Source organism: Lampetra planeri, chromosome 30 (assembly GCF_965212315.1).
Source record: "Lampetra planeri chromosome 30, kcLamPlan1.2.h2, whole genome shotgun sequence".
Lineage (NCBI taxonomy): Eukaryota > Metazoa > Chordata > Hyperoartia > Petromyzontiformes > Petromyzontidae > Lampetra > Lampetra planeri.
In genome coordinates, this window is record NC_136136.1 from 4,924,830 (window position 1) to 4,943,142 (window position 18,313).

Genomic DNA, 18,313 nt, shown 5'->3' on the forward strand with positions numbered 1-18,313 from the left:
TTTAAGCTAATACTCGACCTCGAGCCCTCCACCTCACCACCTTTTATAGTACTTGGCCCCCGGGAGGGGCCCGTGGGGGATGCAGGTGCGGACGTCGGTGTGAGCACATCCTCTGTGTACGGCCCTAACCACGCCCCTTGTGTTTGTTAGCCATCCGCGCCCATACACAATTACACCTCTACACTTGCTTAGGACCGTGCAAATCTTTCGGTCGTTTTTGAACCCACTTCCCGTGATCCAATCGAGCTGACATTTTGCACACAGACTCGTTGTGCGTGACTGCATTTTCGTGACACAAACATTTCCAAAATTTTACACTGTTTAGGGGAAAATTTTAAATATTTAATTACCAATTGTTTAATGCTGCCAGACAATCATCTGACCCATAGGTGGCAGCCATCTCAAGCCAGAGGACGAGATGACTCTAGCTGCCCCGATGCCACGCATATAAAGGATTTATAGTGAAAAACTTTGTTTTTACGGGTTAATTTTTGCGAGTGTCCTCGGGCACCTATGAACTGTGACATCGTGAAGGTTGGACCACCCTCTCTTTCCCCGGGAAGCCAGGGACCACGGTGACAGCGTTGAAGTCCCTAAGCTCTGCTCATCGCCTCCCGTCCAGCGGCACAAGTGGAAACGGGCGATACCTTTAAATGTTTTTATGCTAACCGATTGAGCAGGGAGTTTACGAAACTCTCCCCCCCCCTAGCCATGAGAGCAAGGGTGGGGAACCTTTTTTTCTGCCAAGGGCCATTTGGATATTTACAACATCATTCGCGGGCCATACAAAATTATCAACTTAAAAAATTCGCCTGTTATATTTGGTCAAACATTTAATTAACTCCTCACCCCTAATGTGATTGCTGGAACTGCTTCTCTTTGGTGAGGCGTGTGATGTTAGCTGGTATTGATGATGTTGCTACTCGCAACTGCTTTTCCAGGTTTGCTCCTAGATTTATTGAATGTCGAGTCCCGCCTGCGGTTGTCTTGGCAGGGCCAGACCCAAATGATTTCGCTGGGCCGGACGTTCCCACCCCTACATTAGAGGCTGCTATATTCGTTAAATATTTGTTTTAAATCATGAGGGGAGCGGATTTGTTAAAGTCCCTATGCAAGTGTTCATGAAGCTTTATAAGACATTTCCAAGCTGTAAAATACTGTGTAATGTAACCCAATTTTCTCACTGACAAACACAAGTAAATTGGGAGTGTCACGCACCTTAAGTTGGCCCAGTAATGTATGATTGGTAAATTAAGACGATAGTTATTGGAGTAAAACAGTATATTTCACACATTAATTGGTGGGACGGTTAATGCCAAAATTAATGTGCTCTATGTTCTTGGTTATTTCGGTCACGTACTGTAGAAGGGAAATAATACAAATATATATAATAATAAATATATTTATTATTTCCCTTCTACGTGACTTTACCGAAAGAACCAAGAATATGAATCCCAGCAGTCACGAAAGCTTGAAATCAAAATGTGATCTAGTTATTAAAGCAGTGTTATTGACGAATGAGTTTTATCAGAGTTGCTTCTTTTTGTTTGCTTTTTTGACTACTTGTGTTGTGGTTATTGCAAACATGATGCCTTGAATAAAGGTGTCAGTTTTGTACCAGTTTAAAAGGGTAAAAACCTACTACTATATTTTGCCACTGGTAAAAGAGATCTCATAGTGTAAATGCTTACCCCGAGCTCTCAATACTCTGATATTGCACTGTGTTTGAGTTGTACGCCTTCTGGTGTCATCTGGTCCAACACCAATGGGGACTAGGCTCTAAAGAAAGCCGTCTCGGGTGTGGACCAATCAACTTCAAGGACAGTGCATATTATTATCATTATCAGAGTTGCTTCTTTTTGTTTGCTTTTTTGACTACTTGTGTTGTGGTTATTGCAAACATGATGCCTTGAATAAAGGTGTCAGTTTTGTACCACTTTAAAAGGGTAAAAACCTACTACTATATTTTTTATAAATGTTGTGGGTGTCAAGCTTTCAGTCCCATCACCCTACTAGCTTACCACACCAATGTGATGCAAAACCATTTAAATTACAAAAAAGCTACGCCGGTTACAACATGATGGATCTCATGCTGCTGGCTTACCAGTTATTGGTAAGGGCACTCCATCATTAAGCTAAGCTATTTTATTTTACCAGTTTTCGATTTAAAGCTTTCGTGACTGCAGGGATTCATCTTCTTGGTTCTTTCGGTAAAGTCACGTAGAAGGGAAATTATAAAATAACAAAAAAAATATTTTTATTTAAAAAAAAATAAGAAAAAATATTTTATTCTTATTTTGTTAAAATGAAAACAATATTTTCTTTTATTATTTCCCTTCTACGTGACTTTACCGAAAGAACCAAGAATATAGCTGCGTAGTTATTTTCCATAATTGACCTGGCCTACACAAATGATAGCTCAACGAAGTGGCTTAGGGGCCGTCCTTAAATGACGTCACGCGATTTTTTACGATTTTTGACCCCCCCCCCCTTCGTCACACGGCGTCACAAAAAGTCAGGACCCCCCCCCCCCTCAAATATGACGTCACAAAGCTCTGCCCCCCCCCCGAAAAATAAAACATGCTTCAAATCGCTTGAAACTATTGTCATTGTAGTGCGTATTTAATGTGGCGCTGCACTCTGATGTTGGAGGACTTAACATTTATTAAAAAGTCTATTTAATTAAGTAGAACGTGTTGTCTATATTTATTTAAAGTTGCGCATTTTGATGTGACGTCACATTTCTCAAACCGCCCCCCCCCCTCGTCACACATCGTTACAAATGTGTGACACCCCCCCCCCCCCAGGTGCGTGACGTCACTTACAGACGGCCCCTTATCCATATGGACATTTACAGCAGCCAAAACGCCCTAAACGAGCAATGTTGAGTCTAAATTCGGAGAAAAATATCCACGCGACCACTGGGAGAGAAACACCGCATACTACAAATATAAACTATTTGGTTCTTTCGGTAAAGTCACGTATAAAGAGAAAATAATACATTAAATAATATAAAATATACTACAAATATACGGCAGCAGGGGTCGGGATCGAACCCACTTACGCATGCGTATCAGGCGAGGTCGTTAGCACAAAAAGGTCAATATTTTATGCATCCCATTATAATGAGGGGCACAAGTTCCGCTTGCATATGCTCTTTACCTGCAGTGCTGCGCAGCGATGCGCAACGCTGTAACGCGAAGGTGCCCGCGTCATTTTATTTTGTTTAAATAAAAAAAGTTTAACTTTTAATTAAAGTGGCGCCAACAACCAACTTCCGGTGCGTGCGGTGACGTAATTCTCTTTTACGCCGGAAACGCTCATCAGCCGCGCATGCGCAGTCGGAGCTTGCGTCGGTGAAATGGCGGCCAGTGATGAAGGAGGCTTCGGCACCGCGGGAGAACGGGACGGCGCCGCGAATCCGTTGCATCTGCCGGCATCGCAAGGTTTGTCGGCTCGCCGTTTCTTCTTAGACGGTGCGCACGGACGTTGCTCGTTTAGCACGTCGGATATTTTGTTTCCCGCACACTGCCATCACCCTGCGTGGGGTGTTTCGCATGAGAGGCTTTCTATTTGCCTGCGTGGCGCGCTGTAAAAAAAAATAAGAGAGATGCGTTGAAAGCGCGGGAGCGTCGTCGTTGCCCGCCAGACGACTGTGATCTTGTTGCTGTAGCTTAAGTTATTGTAATAACAATCTCGCCGCGTCTTTTTTTGGAGATGTATCTGTGCGTTTTAACCTATGGGGTGTGTACAGTACGCAGGCCGCATTTCACGTTACTGCTTCGTACTTTGAGGCGTTCTACGTTAAAGACGTTTATCTGAAATAAACACATTAAACGGCCTTAACGAGCGAATGCAATCGTCTTAACTGCTCATTGGAGTGGCATGCGGTGAGAAATTCCACATTTCTACTGCATCCACTGTTGACCTCACAAAATGGTAGTTAATGTATCGACCATGAAGGGATGATGATGAAATCGATTCCGCAGCGTGATGTAACAAGTTTCATTCATGAACATTATTGTAAACATATCAATTGCTTGATATTGTTTGTTTTATTAGGGGCCACGTGTTGCAATAAGGAGCGTTGGCGGGGTACTTCTGTATGAGGCATGGTCGCGAACTTCCGCGTGTATTCCAGAATTGCTGAGTCGCTTCGTGCTGTCCGGCATTTATTATCTTGCCTGATTTGCCTACTGCTCGTGTAGCACTTAATTGGCTAAAAGAAATCATCATCTTTACTGCCAGTCCTCCTGTATGTTTCGTCTCGTTTGTACTGTCTCCTCTGCCTTGTGTCGTCTCATTTTTACGGCCTGGCACGATGCGTGTTTGGTGAATGTAAAATATATTTTGAGTTTTGACATTCCGGTAAAGTAGGTTTGCGAGAATTCGCCCCCTCCATGGGTCGATTATTGCATTCGGGAATCGGTTCCTTTTGGCCATAGTGGTGCATTTAGAAGCTAACATGGCTAAAAGGTTTCTCTAATCCAAACACCGTTGTTAGTGCAGTTATCAACTGGCCGCTTGGCGTTTCAGTCATTTTCTGAACAACCGTGGTTAATTATACGGAGTTTGAATCCTTGCTAATACAGTATATTCTTAGCATAGGTGGGACAAAGTCATTGTTATGTAAGTCCAAGTCGAGTCGCAAGTCATCAAATTCATGACTCGAGTCTGACTCGAGTCCAAGTCACATGACTCGAGTCCACATCTCATAGGTGGGACAAAGTCATTGTTATGCAAGTCCAAGTCGAGTCGCAAGTCATCAAATTCATGACTCGAGTCTGACTCGAGTCCAAGTCACATGACTCGAGTCCACACCTCTGATTCTTAGACCTACAATTCTATGCATGTGGCATAAGCATTGATTTTAGTTCATTAAAAGTTACGTATTTAATTTTAAAACGCCCACAATTATCGCGTGCAAAAATATGTATTTGTTATGCTTAAACGCATATGGAAACGGAGTTAATATTGAAAAGCTTAGGCGTATGGCCTCCGATTAAATATTAACAAGCCTTACTCGACAAACCCTAAGCATTGTATTTCAAGTTTAAGCCTGGATGCATTTAATCAAGTTGACAGGTTTAGTATTTTTCCAACCCTATTATACACACACACTGTTAGGGTGAAGAACAAGTCAATGTCAAGAGGTTATCACAGAATACCATCGGTGCCACCACACCTCACCATTTCGTCTTGTTAGATCCCTCCGTGTACTGTGATTCTCAGTGGTCAACTCTCAACATTTACTGTCTGGCTCTCGGGTTATTAAGTCGCCGACCTTTGGATGCAACTGCAAAGCCCACAATAAATGGAAGAGCAGTTGCATCAAGCTATAATGGTCCCATTCGGCAAAGTGCATCAATGTATGAACTCCCCATTGAATTCCCAAGGATCTTGTTTTTTATATGCCTGTCAAGCTCGGTCTATACTTTAATTCTATGCAAATACTCTAGTGGTTGTGGAAAGTGTGCTGTTACTTTCAATCCAAGTGGTATGTGTTCTCAGCGTTATACAAAGTCGTGTACAAAGCGAGGATGCATTACTGTATGCCTTTTGTGGACAAAGGATTTTTAAAAAAGACATTAAAGTCTTTCATGTGATCAGTGGGTTACATTAAGGTTCAGTGATGTTTGTTTTTACTGACATTTTGTAAGCAATTACTCGTTTTAAAAGGTCAGGCAAGCTTGAAGACAAGTCGCTAAGAAGCCTGGCTTCTTATAAATAGTGACGAGCTCAGAATTGTTGACCGTGGTTAGTCATGCCTCCCATTAGGATCCGGCTTGGTGTTTGCCAAGTGCTGGCTTATATTGGGCTTGGCATTAAAACCCTAGTGCACAGGTTGTACTGCCTTATTCACATCTGTTTGCTTGCTACGTATTCGTGAAGTAACCTCACTCTTTGATACTTGCTCCTCAGATCCTGCCAACATGCAGATTGCTGATTATGAGCAGCTGGATGGTGTTCCAAACCCATCGACGACCAAACTTAAATTAACGGAAAATAAAGTTGGGGCTGACTGGAGCAATGGAGATTCCAATACAAATCACACGTTTGTATCTGAAGAGAAGCAACGGCCACTGGTGGACTACGGTGTGGACATGATGGACGCAGCTTATGATGAACAAGTCCCAGAATTTCTCGCACCCGTTCCGACGGAGTTGGCAAAAGCAGCCGAAGACGGTGGGCACGTTTTGTCGTGTCCTGTGGACAGCATTGCCAAGCCAACAATTTATTCTGCTGACAATAAGCAAGGATCTTCTTTACCTGTGCAAAATGCTCCAGAAGGGATGACAGAAATTGCTGGTGATAAATGGGACTCTATGGATACACAGGACAAAGTGCCAGCAGAGATGTTGAGCACGGAAGCGAATAACGTGAATGCGGGTTCTGTCTTAGGACAGGAAGAGGGCAAAGTGCCCCCTCAAGTTGCTGAGACCGAGGGTGCAGCTGTAGTGAGTGCAGAGAGGAATTCGACGGTGGTGGGGGACTCGTCTTTTTACGACCCAGAGGAGGAGATTCCACCTTTCCCACCAGAGTTTGACAAGTACTGGAAGGCCGTAGAGGAGAACCCACAGGACTTCACTGGGTGGACATACCTGTTGCAGTACATTGAGCAGGAGGTAAGGCCGTGTGTTCTTGGCTGTTTTTATGTTCATGGTTTTATTATTATAATTTTTTTAATGTTAACATTCTTGTAAAATGTATTATTCATATTTGACATTCAGATTTGTGACAGTTATGGTACAACATTAACTTTTTATATTTTTCTTGTTGCTACAGAACCATGTGTGGGCTGCAAGAAAGGCATTTGATGAGTTTTTCATGCGTTACCCGTACTGCTACGGCTACTGGAAGAAGTATGCAGATCTGGAAAAGCGCTTTGGCAACGTGAAGCAGGCAGAGGAGGTGAGATTCGGATGGCCCATTCGGCAACGGGGACATGCCTTTACCGAGATCGTAGAGCCAGAGGCGTTCTCGGTGGTGGCATGGACTTTACTCCACAAACATAGCGTTGCTTGTTTCATAAGTCCTTGCCCAAATTCACTCAAGTTCCTTTAAAAGTGGAAGCCACAATTGATGGACAGTAATACTTAAAATTTGGCACTTTGGCTACCCCCGTGTAAGCCTTTTGAACTTGCAACGCATGCTCCCTTTCAACATGACTTCTGTTTTTAGGATCTGCTGTCTGATTCGCGCCAGTGTTGCATTTTGTCTTCATGTTGTACTGCTAACATGTTCTCTGTCTTTCAACAGGTGGCACCGCAGCTTTAACCAGCTGTGGGGTGCAGCAAGTTTGCCAGTAGCTACCATTTGATTAGGCCAGGGCTGTCTTGCTCTCACTGTGCCTAATTGGCTAATTTCAACTTTCTTAATAGGTGTGTTTGCTGCGTTCAAATTTCAACCATACGATGCGTTTGCCGGTTTAATTTTTATGCCACCAGTCCATTTCGAAAAGAGGTACATGGTTTTATGGTGGTGATACTCTAATGGGTCTATGCCTTATGGTCTGTATCCCAAGCCCCCCACATCCTACCCCCCTTCGATGAGCTATGCTGGACGTCTTGAAGAGTACAAGAATACAAGGGGAGAGCTGAGCATTGTGATGTATTTCCAACCTGCGCAAGCATGGTAATGCTGGAATATTCAAACACAATTCCTGAGCAGAAACAAATTTGCGGTCCTGGCTTTGGGAAGGCGATATATGGCTATGTGCTCTTGAGGATGGTGGGCTATTAACTTTCTGGCCCATTTCTGTAACCCTTTCCTCTTTGTGTGTAGGTGTTTAGACGTGGTTTGCAGGCCATACCCCTCAGCGTGGACCTCTGGATACACTACATTAACTTTGAGATTGAGTTGCTCGACCCAGACTGCCCTGAAACCGTCTCGAAGATTCGAAGGTGTGCATAAAATGTGTTTTTAATGTAAATGCAAGTTGTACCTAAGGACTCGTGTAAAAACATACTCGTGTAATGTTCTATTTTATCATTGTATGTGCACAACTGCCACACGTAACTTTATTTAAATTTGCACTTTAAACTGTCTGCCATGAGTTTGAAGATCGTTAATAAGATGGCAAGCCTTTGAAATCACGGTCAGCTGTAGAACATTGTAGTGATGTCGCCCTACTTGCATGTTAAAATGCATAAGGGTGATGTCCTTAGAGGTCCATAAAGACTCCTTTGGCCTTAACTTGAAAGTATATGGACAAAGTTACAGACCCATGCTGGATAATCTTAAGACACAGCCAGGGTATATGTTAACAATATGGGAGATTTGTCTTGATTCAAATCTTTTAAATAGAATGTGTGGTTTCAGAGTACAGGGAAACAGTTGCAATCACGATGCTTGTGTTGACTTTCAAACCCTGCAGCCTTTTCGAGTTGGCCGTCGCGGCAGCAGGAACAGACTTTCGCTCGGACAAACTTTGGGAAATGTTCATCTCGTGGGAGAGGGAGAATATCCGCCTGAGGGAGGTGACAGCCGTGTATGACATGGTGCTGAACATCCCAACACAGCTCTATAGCCACCACTTTGACAAGTGAGTTGTTTTGCAGTCCGTGTCACACCCTTGCCTTGTTTTTTTGTGTGGCTGCGTGCTCAGAGCCGTTTAAATTGCTGTTCTTTTTTTTTCATTTTCAGCAAAATATTTTTCAAATGGCTTTGTGTAAATGAATGATTGTCTAAATGTCCAAATACACAACATGTATCCTATTTGGATGTGCTTGTTTATTTGCAGTCATTGGTGATCATCCAAAGAGATCAACTTGTTACCATTAAATTGGGTTCTTTAATAGCAGATGGCTGCCTGGATTGCAACGCGTGACCTCAGTGCCAGTTCGGAGCTCTTCAGCCACCCTGCCACCTGTACACTGATTTGTTTGCGATTGCCACGTAGGTTCAAGGAACACGTGAACAACCACCAGCCTAAAGACATCTTGTCAACGGACGAGTTCCTTAAGCTGCGTGCACAGTTGGTGTCGAGCAGACTTGAGGCCGGGGAACAAGGAGTCGGGGGAGTTGAGGAAGACGACGAAGACGTGGGTGTCTCCAGTGGGGGGGATGCACCGCCTGGCATCGAAGGCCCCCCTGGAGATGACCAGCCACCTGGGATGGAGGTTGAAAATGTGGAAGTCAAGGTGGGTTCTAATAAGTTCTAGAAAAACCGCCCACCGCCGTGGAAGGGATTTTACCCTCGTTTTATGGGTGGTATTTGCACTCGAGCAGTTGGTGCTTTGATAGCAAGCCACTTATAAACGGGGTGTTGTATAATCTGCCATGTCTGTAGCCCCTACTTTAAACATGTGATAGCCAGTGCATAAGTATGGTTAAACAACCCTTGTAACAACCGCTATGCACCTCCAATTAGCACAGTTGGCTATGTACGGTGTGAAAGAAGTTGAGCATTTCTACCGATCTACAATAACTTTAGCACTAGGCATCTAATGATGCATATATTTAACGATTAAAACCCATTATACTAAAGATATGTTGAATATGTGTGAGAATAATATATGTAAAATATATACTTATGTGAATTTTACATTTAGGATAAAACAAACAAAATGTAAACTTCAAATGAGATGGTAACTAAAATCAATATATTCTTGATCTGCGAGTCGTGACGATTCTTTGAATTTCTCGAGTGGGTGAATGGTTCAATGTCGGCTATTGTAAAGAATACGGAATGGTTGTTCATGTCTTGCTGTGGGGTTGCTGGCATTTTATGTTATTGGCTGTGGTGCTTTAGTAACAGATGCGATTTGCTGAGCTGAACATGTGCATATTCGATGTCCATCAGACCAGGAAAACGCATTTTATCTCGTGAAATAGTTTATGACATGGCAATAACAACAAATATTGGTGTTTTCCAGGTGGATGCAGAGACGGAAAAGCTACGAGAGAGAATTATTGGCACGCGGCAAGATATTTTCTTCCAGAATGAACAGGAGGTTAGCAAGCGGTGGACCTTCGAGGAAGGGGTAAGTGATATACTGCATGTAGACGATCACAACTTGGTGTATTAGTGATATTTGGGAATGGCTAGGAATCTGAAATTTCGAACATTGTCAAATCTCGATTTAAAGCTTTCGTGACTGCAGGGATTCATCTTCTTGGTTCTTTCGGTAAAGTCACGTAGAAGGAAAATAATAAAAATAAAATAATTCTCACGACGTTTCGGCCACAACGCAAGCAGCCGTCTTCAGGTGGAGAACAGGTCTGTCAAGTAGACAGTCATGACAGACAAGTAGACAGAGTCTTGACAGACCTGTTCTCCACCTGAAGACGGCTGCTTGCGTTGTGGCCGAAACGTCGTGAGAATTATTTTATTATGTTTTATTTTTAATATTTTCCTTCTACGTGACTTTACCGAAAGAACCAAGAAGATTGTCAAATCTATTGAATTTTAAGTCCGACAACTGTTCTGGCTTGCCACCTGTTAAGGGGCGGTGGATTGTTTTATCCTCATAGGAAAGGGTCAGCCTAGTTTGCAAATTGCTTTATCTCACATTTAACGCTTACAATTTTTGATTTCATCATCCATGACCTTAGTAAATTTCCTCCTGTAAAGTGTGATGATAAATGTGACGAAAGTTGTCATAAACTGCTAGTTTTTCATAAAAGTACTCACATTTGTTGACAAGCCGTCGTTTTTGCGAACATCGCTCGTTAGAAATACCCGTGCATGATTTAACGTGTGTATAAACCTTTTGAAGGATGTTTTCACTACCTGGTCACCGTTTGGCTTGCACCGACTGACCTGTGTGCGTCGTTATGCAGATCAAGCGACCGTACTTCCACGTAAAGCCACTGGAGAGGGCACAGCTGAAGAACTGGAAGGAGTACCTCGACTTTGAGATTGACAACGGCACCCACGAGCGTGTGGTCGTCCTCTTCGAGCGCTGTGTCATCGCGTGTGCCCTTTACGAGGAGTTCTGGATCAAGGTGAGTGTTTTACAATCAGATTTGCTTGCACATGGCTGGATGAGTTTGCAGCTTTAGAAATCTTATGTGCAGATCAGTTGGCCAGGAAATTGCTTCATTGGATGTGTGGTGGACTGTTTCCATGCCATCCGTTCGATATTCAGAATTTACAGTGCTTCACAAATAGATTGTCAGTGGTGAATGGTCTGGTCTGTATTTCTGCAATTGCATTTCTGGATCATTTTACCCAAGTGAAAGTAGTAGGCACACAAATGTTAACACACCCATCATTTGAATTGATAGGTGTGCTAACGATTGTGTATGCATGCAGCATATATCTAGTTATTAGTATATACACATTTGTTTGAACAGCAGCAACGAGTAAATTAAACTGATTGGTGCTATTAAGGTCACAGGAGCACTGTTTGAGGTACTGTTTACAGCAGCGTCGTGTTTCAAATCTATAATGTTTCACTGTCGTGTGCTTGCCTTGCAGTATGCAAAGTACATGGAAGAACACAGTTTGGAGGGCGTGCAGAACGTGTTCAGGCGCGCCTGCATGATTCACTTGCCAAAGAAGCACAACATCCATCTGCTGTGGGCAGCGTTCGAGGAGCAGCAGGGTAAGGGAGGAGTTGCACGTAACAGCGACCTTGTGTTTCGTGACATTTTTTAACATTGACATGCCCTACAAGTGAGCCATGCAAATACAATCTGGAAACACGTTTGGTTCAATAATTCAAACTTGTCATCCTCGCCTACCGGCCCTCATCTGTTTGAGTGACACGTCCTGCCAAAGTCCACTTTTCTTAAGTCAAAAGGAGCCATGAAATGTTTTTAGTTGTCTTCTCAAGACAGCATTATCGCACCACGGTCGCTGAACACCCCCTCTGTGTGCGTGCCTGTAGGTAACCTGGACGAGGCACGCCGAGTGCTGCGCTCGCTGGAGGAGTCTCTACCTGGGCTCGCGATGGTTCGCCTGCGGCGTGTGAGCCTCGAGCGCCGGCAGGGCAACTTCAGCGCTGCCGAGACTCTGCTACGGGAGGCCATGGAAGGCGCCAAGACCCCAGAAATGGCCTCCTTTTATGCCATCAAGCTGACGCGCATGCTCGCCAAGGTGGAGAAAACCGTGGAGAAAGCACGCAAGGTTCTACTCGATGCCATCGAAAAGGATTCGGTAAGGTTGTCTTGTTACTTGACCTGTTTTTACAACTGTGTTGACGCATGTAATTCATCTTTAGGTTACAGTAAAACCTTGGATTTCGAGTAACTTGGTCTGCGAGTGTTTTGCAAGACGAGCAACATTTTAAAATAAATATTAATTTGATAAACGAGCGAGGTCTTACAATACGAGTAGTACGTGTATTCGCTTTGTCTGCCGAGCGTCACGTGATCACAACTGATATACGAGTGCTTTGGATTACAGACACGTTCCCGGAACGAATTATGCTCGCAATCCAAGGGTTTACTGTATATGCCATTTTAACAGCTAATTATGCAAACTTGTAAGTGAAGAATTGCAAGGATATCGCACACTAATTTCATGTTATTGCTCTCTGTGCCCTTGAATTCAGATGAACACAAAGATTTACCTGAATCTTCTGGAGCTGGAGTTCAGTGGTGATATTGCAGTCAATGAAGAGCACATTATGGCCTGTTTTGAGAAGGTGCAGAGCAGCGATTTGTCCATGGAAACAAAAATCACCTTCTCCCAGCGCAAAGTGGAGTTCCTGGAAGACTTCAGCATGGACGTGAAAAAGTGAGCATTCCTGACACTCCAATCCGAGGGCTTCCCTCACAAGCAGAGGCGCGTAAAACCATTTCCCAGTCTTGCATGCATTATTGGGAATTTAGAAAAAAAAAGCCTGTGCTTTTGTGTGCCAATGAGAGCTGGTGGGTGTAATTGATGTGTTTTCTCCCTTATCCTGCCGTCACTAGACTAGGCTTGATGTTTCTGCACAGAACACATGCTGTGGGTGGCCGAGGCATGCTGGAAAAGGTACTAAAGGGCTGAGCCAGCCTTTTGTGGGTAATGGTCACCTTTTTATTTTGGCAAAGGCGAGCGCCCCCATTTTCATGCCGTCAAATTTTTTTTTTCCTCCCTTCCTGCACCGTTTGTAGCGACGTTGAGTGGCTTGCGTGTTCTGCACTAGTTTTTATGCTTCGCTGTTTTCATGCCATTTATGCAGGTTGCTAGCTGCCTACGATGAACATCAAGTACTTCTAAGACAACATTCCACTGCAAAGAAGAGAGCCCCAACTGAGAATGGGTAAGAGAAACCTTTGTGTTTTATGTTTTGACTAGTCTTTTGCCCGTCCTAGGACGGAAGCTGTAATATTACAATTTTTTTTAGCAAAGTATCATTGTATCTTGTGTAAATTTAATGGCAGTACATCTTGCACAAAAGTATGTCATCAAACACTTAACTGCATTTCACTGTAGCACTATTAATGGCAGTTAATTTGGCACAAAACTACGTCATAAAACACCCCACTTCATGTCACTGTAGCGCTGTATATAACTGACCTTCAATTTGTTCAAATTCACTGCTCTGATACTTTATTATCTTCTGCTTTCGGTCGCAGGGGTTGAAATTAATTGGAAATCAATACAATATCTGGAAAATCACTGAGAAATGTCTATTTTACCATAATGTAGAAGCATAAATTAGACTTAACTTTTGTCTGAAGTGCTGAAGAAATAAAGACACCAAATCCACTTTGTTGCTGCTTAGAATTATTTATTAGATTCACTTTTAATAACAAAACGTGAAACTTAAAGCGAATTTGCAGAAAAAAAGTATTTCCGCTCGACGTTCTGCGTGAATGTAAAAATCCACCCGCTCATGAATATTAATGAGGGGGGGGTGCAGCATGTGGAGTGACGTCACATGCGTTACACACAGACAGACATTCTTGGCTCATTATAGTAGTCATAACACCGTTTATGGTTGTGATGAGGATGACTTGCTTTGATTTAAAGAAATAATCTATCCAAACGTTTTTAACCATACGTAATCGGCATGTAATAATTTACTACCCCGACAATTCAAGAATTGATTTTATTCTAGTGTCTCGCCATCTGGTTAATTACTCCCACAATATCCTAATTATGTAATATTTGCATATCAAGTTATTTTAACACAACAAATTTGACGCATAATTGTGATTGTAAGAATAAGCTAATTCAAGCATCATACCTAGAAAAACAACCACGACATTTTTTTCACGTGCAATTTCTGCTTTGGGTAGATGTGTCAAGTTGGGCAATTCTTTTTTTATTACAAACCGATGACAATATCAAAATCTGGTGTTGCCTAAGTGCCGAGGAGCCGGAGGAGAAGAGGTTCCGGCTGGAAGAGCCGGTGGCCGCCCCGGTAATTGCAGCGCATTTGAACCCGGCGGCGGCGGCGGCGGCGGCAGCGGCAGCAGCAGCACCCGCACCCCTCCCCATGCAGCATCCAGCTGACCCCAACGTCGCCCAGGCGGCCTACAACTACAGCAACTGGTACCAGGTGAGCGCCACAATGTGTCGCCGTGAACCAGCGGACTTCACGTGGAAATACTCGGCTCCATTGTTATTGAGAAATTAGAGGGCAGGCTCATCCCAAAATTATTTGTCACTAAAAGTTACATTTTCCACATTTAGTGAACCAAGTAAGCATCCTCCCATACTGTTGTTACTCTAAGCAATATGAAAGAGACAAATATTGATCGTGGATACTAGTAGAAAGATATCGGGAACAAATTAGCAAACTAAGAAACGAGCTGCTGTCTTATGCAACAGTCGTAAATAAAAAAAAAAATGTACACCCCTTTTCCATCTAGTGTAGACTGTAGCCTTAACTGAGGTATAGATTGCCAGTACACTCACCCAGCTTAACCATTGCTACAGTCTACATTATAGACTGCCAGTACACTCACCAAACTTAATAACCAGGCTACAGTCTACATTAATGGGCTTTTTAATATTATATTTGTTATTTGTATTCACTTTTTTTTTATCTACGTGACTTTATCGAAAGAAGCAAAGAATATAGAGTTTGTGTACCTACTACTATGGCCAGTATACACTGCTATAGAGTTAGTATAGCTACTACTACAGCCAGTACATACTCCTGTAGTGAAAGTAGCTACTACTACAGCCAGTACGTACTATTGTGCTAGTAGATACTGCTATCGAGTCTGTATATACTACTATAGAGTTAGTAGATATTACTATAGTCGGTATAGACTACTGTAGAGTTAGTCGCTACTGCTATAGAGTCTATCTACTATTATTATAGAGTCGGTAGATACTACTGCAGAGTCGGTAGAGGCTACTGTAGAGTAAGCAAATACTGCTACAGAGTAAGCAGATACTACTACGGTCAGTAAATACGACTACGGTCAGTAGATGCTACTGTAGAGTTCGTAGTTACTTCCATAGTTGGTTGTTACGACCGTAGAGTCGGTAGATAATAGTACAGTCAGTAGATACTATAGTCAGTATATACTGCTGCAGAGTGGGTAGATTCGACTATAGAGTCAGTAGATACTGGTATAGCGTCAGCAGATACTACCATAGTGAGTGGATACGACTATAGAGTCAACAGATACGACTAGAGTCAGTATATACCACTATAGTCATGAGATACTGTTGTAGAGCCAGTGTTTACTACTATAGAGTTGGTTGATACTACTATAAAGTCAGCAGATCCTAATGTAGAGTTTAATACTACTGTAGGGTCAATAGATACTACTGTAGAGCCAGATACTACAATAGTCATTAGATGCTACTCACTATTGTATGTAGGGTGTGTAGGTATATATGAGGGGGGGTGTAAAAATATTTTTTGATGGAGGTGGTGGGGATGTCGACATTTTTCGGAAACCTTTTAGATCAACTTTTTACCCGCCACTTTCTATTACTTTTGGATTCAGGACTTCTTCAAGCCTCTTATTATTTTGTTGATGGACAAATGGTCAAAGGGAACGCCGGTCTTTCACAATAGCTTAGTACTTGTGTATGTATATGTTATGTTTTAAAGATAAGTTTTTAAATGTATTTTTCTCCCGGGCAACGTGCCGGGTACTTCCAGCTAGTGATCTCTAGATATCACTCGCCACTGATATTATCCGTGGCCAGGAATCAAACTCGGGTTCGTAGTGCTGTGTGTGGATCACTATTCCATCCAATCTACGGAGCTCAGTGTTACTTGTGTAATTGTGGGTAATTTGTTTAGCCTTGTATTTAGTTTGACACAGCGCTTGTAGATGTATGTAGATTGCATGTCCCGGGTTGCCTACCATCATGGTCTTGAGAGATTAGAATTTCACTGGCCGAGTGTTTTGGTGGAATACCTGGCTACAAATTCAAAATGTTTTATATTAAATCTGCAAACTCGTGTAGGATAGCCCAATCACAGGAAGCGATATTTTTTTGTCTTTAAAAATACTAATTACATGATATGTTGTTGTTGTTGTGGCCCCAGTTGACTGTACCTTTTGTAATGCAATGTGCCCACAGCATTACAACTACCAAAACTACCCAGGAAGCTACCAGAACTACCACAACCCATGGAACTACGGGCAGTACTACCCACCCTCTTAAACGACTCGAGAGGGGGCAAAGACGTTGTTTGCTAAGTTCTTCTGTGTTATAAGTCATGTTTTTTTTATGACTTTCTACCACTCCATAGGGGCAGTGACAGTATGGGAATGCACACACGTTTGAGTAATTGAACTTGCGTTAAGTGTTCAATTGTATTCCCATGCCGGGGTGTGTCCTTGTGTTTATACGTTGTAAAATGTTCAAGAAAATGGAGCAGTCAATAAAGATCCGGTGAATAAAAGTACATTTTTTAATTAGGATAGAACTTGCCCAGTGAAGAGCAACTATATCTGTATTTTACAATTCGTGAATAATTTGCTCTATTCCTGTCAATAAAAAAGAACAACATTGTGCTTGTACTTTTGTGGAATATTATTGACTTGCTCTGTTGTGTCTTGTGGCTCTTTTGCCATTTCTGGTTTAGTTGGAAATCCAAAGGGGATGCTGGAAATCATTTATATGATAAACATCGTTTGTTGATGGCTCTGCACGAGCCAAAAAATGCAATGATAATGCTGTAAAAAAAAAACATCACTAGGAAATGAATCCCCAGTGCGTGCAAATTGCATCATTACTACTGTTTTGAAAGTATTAACCGCACATTTTTACACTTTCCATTGTAGACATTTTCAATGTTCAAAAGAAACAATTGAAAGACTGCAAGTTATGAAAATACACACTCAAGAATTGACTAGCTATATTTTCTTTAGGTGCAATAGCAATGTGGTGTAATTGTGTGGTTTTTGGCCACATTTTGAGTTGTTACGCAGTTCACATTGCTGTTGGAGATGTGTATGGCTTCCACACTGCAAGAATTTACAACTTAAATTTGAACAATGAGTGCAAATTTTACTTTCCCAGTATAATTCAGAACGAAATCCATGGGTGAATTAAAAACGTGGGTGTTAGGAGTTCACTACTGCCTCTTGTTAAGCTCTCCCCCGAGTTGGTAAATGTGCATTTTTTTATAGCTTTGGCTGGTAGTCAAACTTATATAATAAATGTAACATGAAAGTGTTTTCAATAAAATTGTGTCATTTGAGTAAGCTTGTTGGATTGTTAAAACGAGTTGTGTTTGCAATTGTGGCTCCCAATAGAGGCAATGTCTAACGTGTACAGCATAAATGTATAAGGTTATACAATTCTCCTTTGGGTCCTGACTCGGTCAACGGGTAAGTAAAACAACGTTGCACACATTTTATTATTTCCCTTCTACGTGACTTTACCGAAATAACCAAGAATATGAATCTCTGTAGTCATTCTAGAGTTGAAGCTTTCGTGACTGCAAGGATTCATATTCTTAGGTTTTTTCGGTAAAGTCACGTAGGTAAAACATTTAAATTAATAAAAGTAGTCGCTAAGGCTTTAAATCGAAACATTACACACATTTGAAAGGGTGCATTTAACCTTCGAAAAATGGTTCTCGCAGACCACAATGGCCCATTTTTAACCTTGAAGCCTGCATTTTATGGTTTATGACAATCTTTCAAGCATAACGTGAAATAAGGTAGTGTATACTCAACATTGCCTTACGCAATGAAAAGCACTTTCTGGCTTGAACGTCTTTAGGTCGGTATGATAAAAAATTTAACTTTAGATACTACTTAATATTTGGCATATGCTTGTGCATTGGCCAACAGTGGTGGGGTGGATATCAATTTTTTTAATGTATTTGACAAAACCCAAAAGGAGTTGCCATTTGATCCTGCTGAACTGAAACGTCTCAATTTTCATTTGGGAGTGCCACTTCATTTTGTTTTCCCATATGCGATTTTTAAATCCTTTATATTA

The 18,313-nt window shown here is 42.2% G+C and overlaps 1 protein-coding gene across 3 annotated transcripts; it reads left to right on the top strand.

The window, feature by feature from the left end:
- Positions 1–3,323: 3,323 nt before the first annotated feature.
- On the top strand, positions 3,324–17,573 carry PRPF39 (pre-mRNA processing factor 39). Of its 3 annotated transcripts, XR_013587571.1 has the most exons (15): positions 3,324–3,446; positions 5,923–6,626; positions 6,787–6,912; positions 7,786–7,904; positions 8,378–8,545; positions 8,903–9,143; positions 9,879–9,986; positions 10,786–10,950; positions 11,426–11,552; positions 11,838–12,106; positions 12,504–12,688; positions 12,868–12,928; positions 13,119–13,199; positions 14,252–14,444; positions 16,439–17,573. XR_013587571.1 is itself a non-coding variant. In XM_078608509.1 (14 exons), the coding sequence occupies exons 1-14, from the start codon at positions 3,362–3,364 to the stop codon at positions 16,520–16,522; spliced, it is 2,655 nt and encodes an 884-aa protein (XP_078464635.1). In that variant the 5' UTR covers positions 3,324–3,361; the 3' UTR covers positions 16,523–17,573. The 3 variants fall into 3 exon arrangements, 2 of the variants coding, with proteins under 2 accessions (XP_078464635.1, XP_078464636.1); XM_078608509.1 differs by lacking the exon at positions 12,868–12,928; XM_078608510.1 differs by lacking the exons at positions 14,252–14,444; positions 16,439–17,573 and having other exon boundaries at positions 12,868–12,958.
- Positions 17,574–18,313: the final 740 nt, after the last annotated feature.